This window comes from Anolis carolinensis, chromosome 5 (assembly GCF_035594765.1).
Source record: "Anolis carolinensis isolate JA03-04 chromosome 5, rAnoCar3.1.pri, whole genome shotgun sequence".
NCBI classification, from domain to species: Eukaryota; Metazoa; Chordata; class Lepidosauria; order Squamata; family Dactyloidae; genus Anolis; species Anolis carolinensis.
The window spans coordinates 170,346,456-170,364,958 of NC_085845.1; the positions used below are offsets into that span (position 1 = coordinate 170,346,456).

The following is an 18,503-nucleotide window of genomic DNA, read 5'->3' on the forward strand; positions in this document are numbered from 1 at the left end:
ATTTAACTATACTGGTGATAAAGTATAGTTATGTTTATTTACTGAAATAATGCAACTGCCTCACTACTTTTGCTGCATTTAACAAAATTATGCATGGAGCATCATGCAGCTCATGGAGAAACAGTCTGCCAAGACTTATCCCTTTGGGCATTTCCCAAAACTAGTGGAAAGGGAAGTCTATCAGATTGGGTGGCCTAAACTGATTTTTAAAAACCACCACTGCTTTCATGCCACAATTGCTTGTCAGACAGTTCTTTAGGGTGCTGTAATGCTCTCTGAACCTTCCAGAGCCTGTTCCAAGTAGGCACACTGAGCAGGACATAGAAGGAAGTATGGTATATACACTTTGGCAGTAAAATCCATTATACCTTCAGATCTCTTTAAAACTATTGCCCATGTCTAGCTTTGAACAGAGATCTAAACAATATACTGCAAAAGATCTCATCTTTCATGTCTCTTTGAGAAAGGCAGGTGGACAGATTACAGATTTGATCACAGCATGTAACCTGTTCTCTAAAATGCATTTTTGCAACAGATCTTCCTGGCTGCTCTCCCATTTATGGTTGAAAATAATACCAACAGATTGTGGATCTGCAGTGTACTGTTAAATCTAGCTCTGAAGTGTCTATATGACCTAAGCATTTCCTCATGTGGCAAAAGCCTAATTTGCACTTGAAAAGAAAGTGAAATCATCAATCTATTCAACATTGTTTATTAATATATTGTATCTAAGTCTTCCTTCACAGGTAGGATTTAATTAAAATATATGAATATTTTGTTTTTTAAAAACTTGTGGTTGATTGGATTATTTCTAGATGGAACAACTGCAGGTATGACATCTCAGTGTCTCTGGTTCCTACCAAAATGATGTTAACCATCAGTGCCGTAAGTAACATAGATGGAGGCCTTTTTAAAAGTATCCAATAAAGCCATTCTTTGGTGAGGTATGAATTGTTTCTTTGAGTAAACATTCTGCAAGAAAGGGAAGAGATCTTTTGAGGTTTTGAGCATGGTAAATCCTAGTCATCTTTGTAAATGGGCTTAAAGACTTCAAACTTAATTTTCTTCTTTTAAATCAGAGGCTCACATAGGTTGGTGTGGATGGAAATCTGGATGGCGAAATAGGTCTGCAGTCTAGATTCTCTTCAGGCCATTGGCTGGCAGCTGTCATATATATATGCTGATCATCCTCTAAGCTCTCGTAAACTGGCTCCTCTTTGGTCACCTTGAACTGAGCAATGCCATGGTGCTGAGAAAGCTGTCCATCTTCATTGTAGTAGCGCTGAAACTGGATTGGTCGGAGCCACCACTTGTAAGAGGCAAAGAAGGCCAGGGCTATCAATACCAGAACTGTAAAACTAACACTAATTCCCAGGACTAAGTTGTAGTGCTGAGACGGAGTGTGGGCAGCAGTGTGCCCTGAGGTGCATTGCTGGGCTGTAGGAGCCTCGCACTCCAGAAGATTCTCATTTTGGGGAATAACGCAAACCCTGTATTTTGTCCCTGGTTGGAGATGGTGAAGCTCAATCTCTGTTAATACACCAATCACTCGCAGTATATGCTGATCCATAGCAGATGTGCATCGTATTTCAAACTGGTCATGATCTCCAGAGAAAGACCATGAAACTCCGAGGACAGTGTTCCCTTTTGTCCTTGTGCTGATGTTACTAATATGGTCAGAGAGGCAAGGATCATAGTTCTCCAGTCTATTATGATTATTATAGGTGGTTGATTTTATGGTGGCATCATTGTGAGCAGTTGGTCCTGCAGTGGAGGTCATCGTGTTGGTAATTGAAGTAGTAGGAACTGTCATAGGAAACGTGATAGCAATTGTGGTTGAAAGTTCATCACTAGTTGTAGTTGTGGCCTTCAACATATTTGCAGACGAAGTGACTGAGTCAGGTACAGTGTGAAAAGGTGGACAAGTCAATTTTTGTAACTGCAGAAGGGAAAAAAAGAATAGACATGGTCGTTTGTTGTGGCTTGCAATCATAACTCTAAATTTAGTTTTTAAAAGAAGATTCTTGCTACAGACTGGTGTGTCACAACTAAGTAAGATATATAAAATGTTCCTCAGTTGTTTTGGAAATGACAACCTTTTTCAAGCCTTCTCTAGTAATATTTATCTCTGATCCTGTTTCTTACTGTTTCCTGAATGTATGTTCTGGTGTGCAGTTTCCTTTACGCTATGGTTTCTGAGAAGTTCTAAAAGGGGTTGCAGACTACATGCTCTTTTTCTCTCCTTTTTTAACTGTATAACCTGTTGATAGCTGTTTTGTTACAAGAGAGATGCCCTGACAGGCTGGCACAGGGAACCAACTCAAAGATATGTAAAATTGAACTAATAGGTTTTTGTACCTGTGTATGTCAAACACATAAAAGTTGTGAGTAAACCAAATACATTATTTCCATCAAAACCTACTTCATTTTTGTATCTTAAGTGCATGTTATAAAATAAGTTGTTTTATGGGGAGAGTACCTTTTTGGGCACTGGTAAAAACACTCCTAAAGCTCTGCTGTTTTTCTGCACTGCCAAATCTTTTCCTGACAAATCGGAGATTGCTGGTTATTCAGTCTAACAACTGAAACCATTGCCTGGCATAATTATGTTTGGTTGTATACTACAAGAGGAGATTCAGCTCTAAAGAGTTTTTTGGCTCTTCTATAAAAGGTTATGTTCTCTAATTGCAGCAGTGCATAGTTTCATAGGACCTGAACATTTCATGAAGTACCACAGGTATTCTATAGTATAAGATTTTTGTTAATCTCATTGTAACCTGCTCCTAGTCAGTGGTTTTACACATTCTTCCAACTTTATTAAAACCTATGAAATCTGCTTATTGGTGACTGTTAATAGGGTAAAATATATAAAAATAATTATTTCATTTTCATGTTCATTTTAGTTGTTGCTTAAAAAAATCCATCTCCCAAGGTTCAGATATATTAGATACTAATGTACAGAATTACTATTCACTGTCAGTCCCATTAAAGCAGTATTTCCTACCAGAAAGCACTTCTTGCTTATTAGAGGAAGGGAGGAATACAAATGTAATTACCGTAACAAATAATTAAACATACAATACCAGACAGAGGAATCAGAGCTGAAGTTAGGATGTGAATATTTTAGATAACGGAGCTAGCTGTAAATCTTTCTGATTTAAAATCATCACACATACATTATCTTCTCTAATGAAATAGTGTGGATATGTGGGGGGCGTTCACATGGAAGAGAATTTGAGGTATTGTTAGGGCAAAAAAAAGAGAGAAGATTTAAAAGACCTGTAGCAAAATATAAATTTGCTTTTTCTATGTATTTTGCAGTAGGTCTTTGCCACTATCACCATGAAGACATTTTTTTATTCCCATCCAAGTATTTATTTAATCTGTGTTAATGGTAGGTTTTTGGTGTGGAGAAAAAATGCACACTATCAAAAAATTTACCATCAAAAATGGTAAAATGTATAAATTAACATGTCTGGAATGTAATATGATTAGTTTTAAGTTCTGAATTATAATTTTGAAAAACAATGAGGTTAAAATATTGGGCCTCAAACCTCTGCAAAAGCAATGGGGTTTGACTAATAGTGATAAACCTTAGTTACAGTTGCTAAGGAAGACCGCATGTTGCACAGCTGAATATGAATATGAATATCCCCAATATTGGAGAGGGAAAACTGGATTGGTGTTCTGAGAGCCAATATTTTCTATTGTTTCTTGGGTAAAGACCAAGAGAAGTAGAGCCTGCTGCTTAGTATGTCTTTTTGCCAAAAAGTCATGGACAAAAAGATTAGATGGTCAGACACAGCACTATTAGAAGTAGTTGGAAACAGAAATAAGTAGAGGGTTGGAAAAGAAAGGAGAGAAAGAAAACAAATTAAGAGAACAAAGCCTAAAAGGGAGCCCCAAAAAGGAAAAGATTGGAGGATAGCAGTTGGTGTCAAAAATGTTTGGAAGCGTCTTGCATAGAAAAGGACAGATGCCTTAGCAAGCAAATCTAAAATGCCACAGTTATCTTTTGACTAAATTAAAAATCTTATTTCAGAAAGAACAGAACGAGAACAAAGCCTGGACACAAGTCATTTCAGCACAGAAGTCATGCTGGTTTTCTGCAATACACTGAAGCTGGAACATTTGATATTTTGATTTAAATAAAAGTAACTTAAGAAAAATGGTGTAAATAATGTATTAAAATATATTATCTGGCAAAATACTGTATGAATAAACTTTTTTTGTGTATATCCTTTAAATAGGAGCCCCCAGTGGCACAACAAGTTAAACCGTTGCGCTGCTGAACTTGCTGATCGAAAGGTTGGCGGTTCAAATCCAGGGAGCGAGGTGAGCTCCCGCTATTAGCCCCAGCTTCTGCCAACCTAGCAGTTTGAAAAAATGCAAATGTGAGTAGATCAATAGGTACCGGTCCGGCAGGAAGGTAATGGAGCTCTATGCAGTCATGCCAGCCACTTGACCTTGGAGGTGTCTACAGACAACGCCGGCTCTTCTACTTAGAAATGGAGATGAGCACCAACCCCCAGAGTTGACACAACTAGACTTAATGTCAGGGAAAAACCTTTACCTTTATATGCTACCATATACATTCTGTTTGTTCTTATGAAAGTTTTGGTTTAGTTTTGGGTTTCTCTTAGCTCATATCTAAGCTATGTTCAATAGAAAACTAAGTGACTGGAGTACAGTGTTCCCTCATTTACCGCTGGGGTTAGGTTTCAGGACCACCCACAATAAATGAAAATCCGCGAAGTAGGGAAACCATATTTATTTTGCTATTTATACATTATTTTAGTAGTTATACACTATTTTAAGTCTTTATCAACCAATCGTGTGTTGATAAATCGCGTCCTTCTCTTCCTATTGCCACTTGGACTCCTTTTCTCTCCCTTTGGCTTCTCCTTCCTCCCTTTCTTAGGCTGTAAATTGTAATTTTTTATTATTTATAATAGTCTTTTAGAGTTTATTGACAAACTGAGAAACAGCAAATCCATGAAAAGTGAACCGCGAAATAGTGAGGGAACACTGTATTTGTTTTAATGCATACCAGGTGTAGTGAGGATTTTTTATATTTTCATAAAATGGGGTTTGTCACAATTCATGGGAGTGAGAATCCAAATGTTGGGATGCAACTCCCATCAGACAATAGAAATAATGCTAGGTGTAGCCATCCAGCTATATATGGAGGAATACAATCTCCAGAAGAAATAATAGTAATAACAATAATAATAACTTTTCAAATTGATATCCATGGACTAGTACTAGTTTCAAACTGCCAGTCCATGGCAAATTTCCAGGAAATTAATAGTTATAATCAGTAGCCACAAAAACGGTGCTGGCCCCTGGCATATGGGGAGGGATGAGCCGGGCTGTGGCGCAGGCTGGTGAGCAGTCAGCCACCTGCAGCCAGCTGTAACAAATTACTCTGACCAAGAGGTCATGAGTTCGAGGCCAGCTCGGAGCCTATGTTTGTCTTGTCTTTGTTCTATGTTAAAGGCATTGAATGTTTGCCTTATATGTGTAATGTGATCCTCCCTGAGTTCCTTTCGGGGTGAGAAGGGCGGAATATAAATACTGTAAAAAAATAATAATAACTATGCCAGTCATCCAGATTACAGTATATATTTTAAACAACACTGGAGCTGCAGCACTTGAAAGACTTTCTATAAGTATTAACCTAAAATTACTGATCCTGCTTAGCTTCTATAATCAGATAACATAAGAAAGTCAACAGGAATCTGGTAATATTGTAGATATGTTTACATTGAGTTAGTGTTCTGTATGAATCTGCCCAGGCCCTGAGAACTTCAGGAGAGGCCCTTTTCTCGTTCCCACTTCCATCTCAAGCTCGATTGGTGAGAACGAGAGAGCGGGTCTTCTCAGTGGCTACCCCTCAACTCTGGAACTCCTTGCCAAGAGAAGCCAGAATGGTCTCCTTCTGGCGGCAGGCTAAAACTGTTTTATTCAGGCAGGTTTTAAAGATGAAGGTGTTTAAGACCATCAAGGGCTGCTGTGATTTTGTGATGTTATTTTATATACTTTTATGGTTTTAACCTGGATTGTTTTAATACTAATGTTGTTTAATACTGTTTTAATATTTGTATATTTTAAGTTGTATTGATTTTTTTTACTTGTGAGCCGTTTTGAGTCTCCGTATGGAGATATATAAATATAATAATAATAAATAATTTAAAATTTGGTAAGTCAAATAACACTGGCCAACACACATTTTGCTACCTTGAATGTTATCCCTGTTTCTGGATAAATTTGACCTGCTGGTTCCCAAAAAAAAAGCACTAGCTTTCTCCTGTCATACCTTATTTGGGGGATACAGAACATACGCCATGTACCAGTCATTGTCTGCTTGCCCATAGAAAACCATGATAACCATATCTAAGAAACTAGAGTTGATGTGGTCTATCTCAGGCATGGGACCGGCTGTTAGGAATTGTGGGAGTTGAAATCCAAAACACCTGGAGGGACAAAGTTTGCCCATACCTGGTCTTTACCCAATGCAATTGTCTGAATCAGCACGGCAATTAACCCCAAGAACAGGCCTAAAATCCAGGACACCAAAAAAACCCCTTTTGATGGAGCTGTGATTGTGAGACTTTCTATAGATAAATGTATGATGCTGCTTCTATCTCTGGTGCCAGCGATTGCTTACCTCTACATTCACCAGTTGTTGTCCATGAAGGGCACCTGGGGAACTGCACTCCACAGGACTGCGGTCTTCTTTCTTCACTTTCTTCTGCCAGGTACGAAGCCAGATCAAGTTGCAGTCACAACGCCACTTGTTCCCAGTCAGATACAACGTAGAGAGATACTTCAGCGATGAGAGAGCAGGCAATGACTCTAAGCTATTGTTCCTTAAACTCAAAACTTCAAGCCTGCGCAGCCTTTTAAAGCTTAAGCTGGAAGCGTCCTCCAGATCCAGGCTTTCTAAGAAGAGCTCCTTCAAGGAGCCGAGCTTCCTCCCAGAGGAGAGTGACGTGAGCTCCTTGATGGGGTTTCCACTAAGATGAAGGACAGAAAGTCGGGCAGAATTGCCAATTCCAACTGGCACGCTCTTCAGCCTGTTCCCATCCAGGAAGAGAGTGCGCAAATTACGTGGCAGGGCCTTGGCTGACAAGTTGACAATAAGGTTAGCGCTGAGGTGGAGTTGGTAAAGCTGCTGCAGACCACTAAGGCCCTCGTCCGAAAGTTCAGTCAAGAGGTTGTGGCTTAAGTATAGGACACTCAGCCGTTTCAGATGGGAAAATATACCTAGAAAAGAGAAATAACAGCATGTTGATTGCTGAACCCACTATTGCCAGGCTGTTATTTTTAGTCAACCCATCCTTTTTCTCATCATGAAAGAAGATACTTTATAGTCCTTCATGGAGATAGAATAAAACTTTCAATAAATGACATTTGCGATACTGGTGTGCTCATGATTTTCACATTTATAATGGACTTTTGTTTGTTAAAAAATTAACTTATGTTTGCCTTCAGTTAAGAAATCTCTGATCTTATCATTATGACAGGCTGACATTTTTAAAAATCACAAACAATTTTTTAAAAGGAAGAAAATAAGAAAAATAGCAAATACTACCGCTGTTATAGCAAGTCAACTTGATTGCCCATCAAGAGAGGATGTTTTGGTGCTACTGTTCTGGTTTATTTGCTTTTAATCTTTAAAGAATACAGTCATGCTTCTGCAATGTTTCAACTACTTAGGTGGTGAAATGGTTGCCCAGGGAACAGGTCGGAGACTATATAGTTGAATCAAACAGTACTTTATTAACTGACAAGAATTTTAGACATTCTCTCCTCCTGAGTCTCACTACAAAGTCTTTATGAGGAGAGGTAAAGTCTTTGAGAGACAGACACAGTTCTGGCTGAATTGAGGCTCTTTAATCTTTATTATTATTGTCTCTTTCTTGTATGGAGTTCAACTGTTTGTAAGATGGTCTCAATATTTAACTCTGACTGGACTTGAATACAGATCCGAATGGACGTTCTATTTGTAGATCCTCCAGCCTTCCTTTCTCTTCACCTTCCAGTCTCAAAAAAAGTCTGACTCTTCCAAGAACCAGAAGTGTCTTGCCAGAGGCACTGCCCCTGAGGGGAGTCTTAAAGGGGCAGGGTAACTGAGTCTTCAAATGCAAAGAGGCTGTCTAGACTGACCCCCCAGAAACTGTACATAAAATATAAATCCCTCTTAGCTAAAAAGGGCTTAACTAGGGGTAAACAGTGAGGGTCTTCATGGGGCACCACATACATGATAAAATACGTTTTGTAATAAATTTTAAAATGTAAAATTAGCAGAAGGAATATTAATCTTCCTCTTCTCCCATTCCACAAAGAAAATAATCTTGGGATGGCCAGGAGGAACTGTCCACTACAACAGGGTTTCATCCCCACCTGCGCTCCAACTGGAATGGCAGAACCCAAGGTTCCTTTTCAGTTGAGCCATTCAGGTCTCCAACAGTCTTTTCAATCTTGACTAACCAACCGGTCATGTTTTCCCTTCTCTGACAAAGCCTAAAAGGCTAGAATGTTAGTAAGGATAAATAACATGGAAAAATTAGGAAAGAAACAATGATATGTCTCCTGGTAAGCTGCAACTTGATTTTGAAAACGAGCTCAGAGGCAACACCTCCAAAGTGGAGGAGAACATAGCGATGGCTGAAATGATGGGACTAATTCCCTGGAGAAGAAACCACTACAGAAGATTTCCGAAATTATTAATATTTCACCAGAAATCAGTTGACAGGGAAGCAGTTGCAATAGTGGTTGGAAAAGTCAGTTTGGAAGTTGAAGTTTCTTTCATGATGGCAGACTAAATGCAAGTAACAACAGAGAGTTTGTTGAGCTAAAACACAAGATAGTTGGTAGCTTTAAAACAAAGTACAACTAGCTAAAACTTAACAGGTTGACAATACTATTTTTATATAACATTCAGGGGTTATATACATACAAATTTGCCCTCCCCTCAAAAAAGTAATGCAACCTTGTATTTTGAATCAAATAGTTCTGCATTTGAGAACATAGATGAGTCAGACTTATTGTTTCAATGGGCAGAAAGACACTTAAATTCTGTAACACCAGTATATTTGGAAGGAAAGACCAATATCCAATAAATTATTTGAGTCAGAACAGAATATGCTAGGGAATGGTCTCAGAATTTCTCAATGTTTTAACAGGTTTGGAAGAAATTTGAACCATTGGACCACCTTCCTCAAACAAACAAATAAACAAGTGGAAGTACTCAGAATTTACATGAGTTAAGTCTTGATGATAAAACTGTTGGAGAAGGGGGCCAGATTGTAATGGCTCAACTGAAAAAGAATCTTAGATCCTGCCATTCTGATTGGAACGCAGGGGTAAAACCCAATTGTAATGGATTGCTCCCCCTACTACTCCAGAATTAACCTTCACAGTAAATACAATTTCTCATTCTGTATCATAATAAACAGAAAACAATGGACTCCACCAAAATAGTTTGATTTAGTATATTGTGCAGGTAAGAGGACTAATTTAATGTGTAATATTTTCCTGCTTAAAAAGGTAAAGATTTTTCCTTAACATTAAGTCTAGTCGTCTCCAACTCTGGGGGCTAGTGCCCATCTCCATTTCAAAGCGAAAGAGCCGGCATTGTCCGTAGACACCTCCAAGATCATGTAGGCGGCATGACTGCATGGAGCGCCATGACTTTATCTCCAGAGCGGTACCTATTGATCTACTCACGTTTGCATGTTTTCAAACTGCTAGGTTGGCAGAAGCTGGGGCTAACAGCGGGAGCTTACCCCACTCTCTAAATTTGAACTGCCGACCTTTCAGTCAGCAAGTTCAGCAGCTTTACCTGCTGCACTATTGAGGACTTCTTAACTCCTGCTTAACATAGTAATTTGATCAATTTCTACACAGGATGAAAGAAAGCCTAAAATAACCAAAAGCAGATAGGCAATTTCAGGCTAGTGTTTGTGCTTTTAAGTCCATAATATAAGCAAGTGAGTATGTGTTTTATAAATCTGTGCTTTGTTCCATGTGTGACGCGTCCCACATGCTTTCCATACTATATTAATTCTGAGATGTTTGAGAATGAAGAGAAGAAAACAAAGATATGTCATAAACACTATAGTAATGCTGCTTTAATAGCAATACCTGGTGAAAGAGAAGTAATACAGTTGTGTTGCAGATGCAGAAAAACTAGATTGGTCAAATTTTCAAAGGTCCCCATTGGGATCTCTTCCAGCAAATTGTTGTCCAGATAGAGATGGTGCAAATTCGTCATGCCCTGAAATGTTCCTGGCTCAATTTGGTGCACTCTGCTGCTTCCAAGGTAAAGGCTGGTGAGTTCGGGTAAACCTGGGAAAGAGGTTGCCGGCAGACGGTCAAAGTGATTGAAGCGCAAGTCCAGCTCTGTAGTGAAATATGAGAGGCCAGTGGGAACAGAAGATAAGCTGCCGTTGGAGCAGCCTATGAACTGCTCTGTGAAAGAGCAGGTACAACTCAGGGGGCACTCAGAAGCATCCAGAAGCTCTAGGTGAGCAAAGATCAACATCCATAGCAGCAGCAGGGCCATATTCCACCACTGAGCTATAATGCACTGTGCTGGAGCTGCAAAGGAGATGGTGAAAGAGTTAAATACATTTGAAAAACAAGCCAAAAGTAATGTCCTCTCATGTCCAGTACAGTCTGTATGCGCCCCTTCCTAGAATCATGACTGAAAGATGGTGGTGCACTCACTGGTAAGCCCACATTGGACCACCTTTGTACCAAGCTCAGAAACCTCAATTAGTTCAAAATGCAGCTGCCAGATTGGTCACAGGAGCATCTGTGAGTGACCATATTACACCTATACTATAAAGTCACGCCACTGATTCCCTATTAATTTCCAGGCAAAGTACAAAGTGTTGGTTTTGACCTTTAAAGCTCTACATGGTTTGGGTCCAGGTTACCTACAGGATCACCTTCTCCTGCACAATCCACCCCTTAGGACATTAGTGTTCTCTTGTGGGCGACTACTCCAACCAGCCAGAACCCAGAGAACCTTTTCATTGGTCGTCCCATGACTGTGGATTGACCTGCTGGAAGAGATTCAGCAACTAGATCAGCTTTTAGAATTTAAGACACAACTGAAGATGCATCGCTTCCAGCAAGCCCACCCAGTCAATTTAAAGATGTGAATTTTTATCTGCATTTCATCAGTGGACTTTAGCTCTGTGTATCTCGCCATATGTGTTTTAATAGTGTTTTATCTCTTTAATTATATTGTATCCTGCCTTGAGCCACAGGGAGAGGTAGGTAAGACATTTATTATTATTATTATTATTATTATTATTATTATTATTATTATTATTATCATCATCATTATCATTATTATTAATAATCACAAAACATGTGACAAAAATGTTGCAACAAGTTATTCCTAAGTCCTAATATACTAACAGGCACAAAGTAGGCAAGACTGGAAAATGTTGCGTGGAAAACAGCAGATAGAAGAAGCAAAATCTCTTTAAAGTAATCACTACTGCTGGACATAATGAATTACAAGTCACAAAGGAATGAGTTTATCTTGCTAAAATGGCAAAATAAAAGCCACATACACTGACAATTTAATGCAGTTAGAAACTAATGTCAGACTGTGGCAGCCAGACAGCAAACTCCCACAAAAGTGTGCGAAATAAAGTCCTTTGTGTAGCATCAGTGCTTTGTGGTTTGTGCAATCACCACCTAAGCCTCAAACTGGTTCCAGGATTTCCTGTGCAATCACCTGCACAGTAAAATACAGGGCATTATGAAAGATCCCCTCCAAACCTAACTTATTAATCCTATACTTTCCTACAAAATAAAAATAATGGGAAGGGTTTGTTAAAAATAAAGAACAAACTAGTGAGTGGCACTAAGAGATAGATGGTAGGCACTGTAATGGACATTTGTTACAAACTACCTTTTAAACAGCAAAAAAGATATTTTCAAGCAGCTATTCAACACCAGTAAAAAAATCTGTGGTAACTATAACAGGAAGAGGGTCTTATGGACCATTTCCTGCTTATACAGATTGCTGAATCAGTATATTTTGGCTGTAAATGTTGTCACTGATAGAACAAAAGGAGGAAGCTCTAACACCACAACTCCCACTCTATCTTTAATCTTTAAAATATATATTGTACCAGTGTATGAACAATAATTTTGATTATATGATGCCATCCAACTTACCAGTTTGTTAGGTACAGTCAGGATGAGAAATAAAACACAAGGGAAATATTCCGTCTAAATAAAAATATCTTTAGGGTAATTATATAGCTTAGTACAAGCGGAGTATTTGTGATTTATATTGAACAGCTGATCATTTTATACCACATCATCTTTAGGGAAAACAGCTACCACACACACAAATATCAAAGAATTCTGAGCAAAACTGGATTTCATATCACTGCTGGATGTAAAAATAACACATTACTAGAAACAACATGATGGTTGCTGATAAACCATACAATTCAGATAAACAATGAAGATAAATATAAGAAATCCAAATGCTGCATGTTAAGAGATGAGTCTAGAAGGGTTCTGATTTGACAAGAGATATTTATTCGTGCTTCAATGAACCATACAATTCGGATACTGGTTTAATTGTTGACATTGATTTCATCATGTCCAATCCTAGTATATTTAGATATAAGATAGGAATTTTAAATAAATGAATTAATCCAGATAGACCCCTTACCCACTCTGCTACACAACATTGATTTTAACCATAGTAAAAGCAAGGTTTTCCCTGGACATTCAGTCTAGTCATGTCCGACTCTGGGAGTTTGTGCTCATCTCCATTTCTAAGCCGAAGAGCTGTAGACGCCTCCAAGGTCATGTGGCCGACATGTCTGCATGGAGCACTGTTACCTTCCCGCCAGAGATCTATTGATCTACTCACATTTGCATGTTTTCAAACTGCTAGGTTGGCAGAAGCTGGGGCTAACAGTGGGAGCTCACCCCACTCCCCAGATTCAAACCGCTGACTTTTCGGTCAGCAAGTTCAGCAGCTCAGCGGTTTAACACGCTGCGTCATTGAGGGCTTTTAACCATATCCACTATTATAAATCTGACAACCTCTCTCCCATTTCCCCAAACCACTTGCTTGTTGTATGTTAAATGAATGTTCAGGGGAGAGTGCACCAAATCCTGTTTGATCTTGGCTGCTAAGCAGGGTCAGCCCTGGTTAGTACATGGATGGGAGACGGACAACAAATTCCAGGTGCTGTAGGCTATATTTCAAAGGAAACTAGAAATATTCCTTGCCTATGAGATTAACGGGGTAACCATGACTCAACAACTGACTTGGAGGCACACAACATTCAGTTAGGTAAAGGTAAAGGTTTTCCCCTGACGTTAAGTCCAGTCGTGACCGACTCTGGGGGTTGGTGCTCATCTCCATTTCTAAGCCAAAGAGCCGGCGTTGTCCGTAGACACCTCCAAGGTCATGTGGCCGGCATGACTGCATGGTGTGCTGTTACTTTCCCGCCGGAGCGGTACCTATTGATCTACTCACATTTGCATGTTTTCGAACTGCTAGGTTGGCAGGAGCTGGGGCTAACAGCGGGCGCTCATTCTGCTCCCAGGATTTGAACCTGGCACCTTTTGGCCCGCAAGTTCGGCAGCTCAGCGCTTTAACACACTGTGCCACCAGGGGCCCCGAACATACAGTTAATCAAATGCTAATTTCCCTTCTGCACTGTCTTCTCCATTTCTGTTTGCTTTTTAAAAATAATAATTTGATCATAATCCATTTGAGAACTAAATCTCTCTTACCTGAACAGTTGTTTCTTATAGCGCCAGTGCTGGAACCACGCTGCAGCTGAAATGCCTGAGCTGCATCCTCCTTCCTCACTTTCATGGTCCTCATTGAGCCACATGGTCCAAAGGAAACCCCAATGAAGCATCCAGGTTTCCTTGTATTGTTTTCTGGCGCAAACGGGAACTCAGAAGGCCTGGGGGAGAGGAAGACAAACCCTTCCCCCTTAAAATAATATATACATTATATATATATATATATATATATATATATATATATATATGAAAGAGAAATATATATATTACACACACGCACATATGTGTGTGTGTGTAATATATACATTTCTCATTCTCATATGTAAAATATACATTTGAAATAAATACATTTCAAAGGCAGTCCCTAAGTTATAAATACTTGACTTACAAATGGCTCATAGTTAAGAGTGGGACTGAGACGATAGGAAGTGGGAGAAATCTACCCTCTGGAAGGGAAATTCAGTTCTGGAAGAGTTATCATGGGAAGAAAGGGGTCTCTGCTGAAGCTTTATCACCAATCCTTGTTTCCACAACAAGCCAAATTTTTCAATCAGTAAAACAGAAACCTGCATTTAATTTTACCAGAATTTAAATATTTTACAGGGAATAGCAGATTCCCAGATTAGTTTAGTGTTTACACCTTATTTTATTTTTTTGGTTATTTAATATTTAATGTTTATTTTACTTAAATGATATTTGTCTTTACTGTTCTAATGTTGCACAAATCCTATGTCAAATCATGCTGCGTATTTTTGACATTAATATTGAAATAGGAAATATATACAGAAAGTCTTTGGTATACAGTATCTATTTATGATAATCATAATTATGATAATGACCAACTATCGACATGATTATCTAAAATACAAGGAAAAGTGAACAAGCTGTCCGTTCTCCAGGAAACTTCATTGGGCAAGATAAACTTGCAAACAAAAGATGGATGGATAAGTGGATCAGCCCAAAACAACACAGGAAAAATATATATATTACCAGAGGAACTCTTTTAGTTTTGCAATCAGAAGAATCCCTTTAGTGAATCACTCCATTGAAATGCTAGGAAATAAATTACAAGAATGGGCAAACTTTGGCCCTCCAGGTGTTTTGGACTTCAACTCCCACAATTCCTGGCTTCAGGCCCTTTCCTTTTCCCCCTCAGCAGCTGAGGGGGAAAAGGAAAGGGCCTGAGACCAGGAATTGTGGGAGTTGAAGTCCAAAACACTTGGAGGGCCAAAGTTTGCCCATATCAAAAATAAAGTCTGGCTTCACCATATGCCTCCATCCATATTTTGGATGCAGTTATTTAAGCAGAACAGGGATTTATCAATGTGTTGTCGAAGGCTTCCATGGCCGAAATCACAGGTTGTTGTTTTCCGGGCTGTATGGCCATCTTCCAGAAGCATTCTCTCCTGATGTTTCGCCCACATCCATGGCAGGCATCCTCAGAAGTTGTGAGGTATATGGACATTTCAATTTGGAGTGCTGCCGCTTGAATGCAAGCCAATCTATATAATAACAGTGGGAATATGTGTGCGGTGTGGTGTATTTGTGGGCAATTTCCAATTGGCTCCCACTTCCCTGATGGATCTGGACCAAATTTGGCACACAGAAAATACTGGAGGGATTTGCAGGGGGCATTTACCTTGGATGCTGGGAGTTATAGTTCACCCACATCCAGAGAGCACTGTGATGTGAAATTATGATGGATCGATCTGGACCACACCTGCCAACAAAGGATTTCCCTCAGACAGGAAGCAGCCAGGCTTTGAAGCTGCAAGGCTATTCAATGCTAGGCAAAGTGGTCAATTACAACATTTGACACTTGCCTTAGACAAGAGATCTTCCTCCCAGCCTGGACTTTCCAGATATATAAACCACACCGATCTAGTTTCCAATATACCTCCCACACTTTGAGAATGCCTACCATACATGGGTCCCAAAATATCAGGAAAAAATGCTTCCAGGACAGAAACATACAGCCTAGAAAACTCACAAAAGATCAATTGATTCAGTTCTTTCTTTTACAAGGCAAAGGCAGCTCCACCGAAGCAGAGCCTCAAAAAATTGGTTACAAACTCATAAATGTTCCTCTCCACGGAAATCTTTAGTAAAAGGCGAAAGATTTATACGATCTGAAGAGAAACCAGAGTATACTTTTCACCTCCCGATTGCAGCCACCAGGAGTTTGGCAACTTCTAATTACGTAAGGGTGAACATAAAATGGATTAGGAAAAAACAATTATTTGAAACAACAGAAGTTAAAGACAGCGCGAAGGATACTAAATGATAATAATAATATGAACAATCTGTCTATAAACCCTTAACACACATCGATTTGCGTGTAGATGGCCGCAAGGAATGATGGGTATGCAAATTAAGGGACCTAGGCCTGTATTGGGGAGAGCTGACGTCACCCCCGCTTCCGCCCGCCTCTGTTCTCGGTTGTTTCATCGCGAAAGCGGCCAGGTAGGCATGCGCATGCGCGGACTTCCTGGTGTTGTTTACGGAGGGGAGGGGAAAGTCAGCCCGAGGGAGAGGTTTGAAGGTTAATCAGGCTTGTATATACAGTAGAGTCTCACTTATCCAACCTTCACTTATCCAACGTTTTCTATTATCCAACACAATCTGCCTTTTAGCAGTCAGCATTTTTGTAGTCAATGTTTTCAATACATTGCCATATTTTGGTGCTAAATTTGTTAATACATTAATTACTACATAATGTTATCGTGTATTGAACTGCTTTTTCTGTCAATTTGTTGCAAAACATGATGCTTTGGTGCTTAATTTGTAAAATCATAACTTAATTTGATGTTTAATAGGCTTTTCCTTAATCCCGCCTTATTATCTAAGATATTCGCTTATCCAAGCTTCTGCCAGCCCGTTTATGTTGGATAAGCGAGACTCTACTGTATATAAGGTAAAGGTTTCCCCTGACGTTAAGTCCAGTCGTGACCGACTGGGAGTTGGTGCTCATCTCCATTTCTAAGCTGAAGAGCCAGCGTTGTAGCCAGCGTTGTCCGTAACCTCCAAGGTCATGTGGCCGACATGACTGCATGGAGCGCAGTTTTATATATATGTGTGTGTGTGTTATTATTTCAATAATCACAACTAGTTCTTTGATGCACGAATACAAACAAAACTGACAGGAAAGGAGTAGCTTTCTTTAGAATACGAATTCTTATGGCATTCTGCTAACACAAAAACTCCAAACAATATAATCCATTACATCGCATTGATCATGTATACATATAAATAAATGGTCACTATTCACTATAGCTCTATATTATTCTCAGCCTTGGAGACCATGTCTATAAATAGCATTACAAAAGATCGAAGCCTAAATTAATCATAAGAAATTGCATACTTCACACAGAATATTATATCAGGCTTGGGATAACTTGGGCCCTTCAGGTGTTTTGGACTTCAACTCCCAGCATCCCTCACGGCCTCAGGCCCCTTTCCTTTCCCCCGTCAGCCGCTTAAGGGGGAAAAGAAAGGGGCTGAGGCCGTGAGTGATGCTGGGAGTTGAAGTCCAAGACACCTGAAGGGCATACGTTATCCTAGGTCCAGTTCAAATAGGACCAAAATTTACTAACTTCAAATCTATTTTTTACCAGGCAAAGGCAGCTCCACCGAAGCAGAGCCTCAAAAAATTGGTTACAAACTCATAAATGTTCCTCTCCACGGAAATCTTTAGTAAAAGGCGAAAGATTTATACGATCTGAAGAGAAACCAGAGTATACTTTCTTCCCTCACAGCGCAGCCACGTGGAATTTGGCGACGTCTAAAAAGGTGAGGGTGAGCATAAAAACACAATGCTTAAAAGACAATGCTTTGAAACAAGAGAGGCTACTGATAATGCTAAGGATAGTAAATGTTAATAATAATATGAACAGTCGTTTCTATAAGCCTTTAATATACATCGGCGTGTAGATCGCCGCAATGAATGATGGGTATGCAAATTAAAGGGCTTAGGCCTGTATTTGGGAGAGCTCTCGTCAACTCCGCTTCCGCTCGCCTCTGTTCTCGGGTGTTTCATCGCGAAAGCTGCCAGGTAGCCATGCGCATGCGCGAACTTCCTGGTGTTGTTTACGGAGGGAAGGGGGGAGTCAGCCCGAGGGAGAGGTTTGAAGATTTGAGCCACAGATAGTCAGGCTTGTATATGTGTGTGTGTATTATTATTTGAATAATTGGTCATCATAACTAGTTTTTCGATTCACGAATAAAAATAACACTGGCAGGGAAGGAGTAGCAAACAAAAACCCCAACAATATAATTCATTACATCACATTGATCATATATACATATAACTAAATGGTCACTAGTTATTATATATTATTATCAGTCTTGGAGACCATGTCTATATCAGTTAAACTGGGATGCATGAATAAGGGGGTGATATTGCCTCCATGTCTTATTTGTGATCAGGTGCTTCTACACTGGGGAATTAATGTGGTTTAGCAGTACCTGAACTGCTATGGCTCAATGCTTTGGGACTTGTAGTTTTACAAGGTCTGTAGCCTTCTCTGCCAAAGAGTGCTGGAACCTCACCAAACTACATATCTCAGGGTTCTATAGCATTGAGCCATGGCAGTTGAAGTGGTGTCAGATCGCATTAATCCCACCGTGCAGATGCACCGCTACCGTAGATAGAATATGAGATTCAAGCATGGCCGAGTTACGATCTTGTT

At 39.6% G+C, this 18,503-nt stretch overlaps 1 protein-coding gene and 2 non-coding genes across 3 annotated transcripts; all 3 read right to left on the bottom strand.

Moving 5' to 3' along the window:
* Nucleotides 1-696: 696 nt before the first annotated feature.
* Nucleotides 697-17,562, bottom strand: LOC100557171 (leucine-rich repeat-containing protein 15). The gene is made up of 5 exons (XM_062982905.1): nucleotides 17,427-17,562; nucleotides 13,798-13,976; nucleotides 10,153-10,608; nucleotides 6,671-7,269; nucleotides 697-1,939 (listed from the first exon to the last, which is right to left on the bottom strand). Exons 2-5 carry the CDS (start codon nucleotides 13,889-13,891, stop codon nucleotides 1,076-1,078), a joined length of 2,013 nt encoding a protein of 670 aa, XP_062838975.1. The 5' UTR covers nucleotides 13,892-13,976; nucleotides 17,427-17,562; the 3' UTR covers nucleotides 697-1,075.
* Nucleotides 15,849-15,964, bottom strand: LOC134299809 (U5 spliceosomal RNA). The gene has a single exon (XR_010007053.1). It is a non-coding gene; the product is annotated as a U5 spliceosomal RNA (small nuclear RNA).
* On the bottom strand, nucleotides 17,438-17,553 carry LOC134299810 (U5 spliceosomal RNA). Its single transcript, XR_010007054.1, has one exon. It is a non-coding gene; the product is annotated as a U5 spliceosomal RNA (small nuclear RNA).
* Nucleotides 17,563-18,503: the final 941 nt, after the last annotated feature.

What these genes read in the sequence shown, in the direction of transcription:
- LOC100557171 (XM_062982905.1), bottom strand. Translation starts at nt 13,891, where the DNA reads ATGAGGACCATGAAAGTGAGGAAGGAGGATGCAGCTCAGGCATTTCAG. An exon ending in TATAAGAAACAACTGTTCAG is followed by an intron (nt 10,609 to 13,797) that starts GTAAGAGAGATT and finishes TCTCCTTTGCAG; the next exon opens with CTCCAGCACAGTGCATTATA. An exon ending in TATTACTTCTCTTTCACCAG is followed by an intron (nt 7,270 to 10,152) that starts GTATTGCTATTA and finishes TCTCTTTTCTAG; the next exon opens with GTATATTTTCCCATCTGAAA.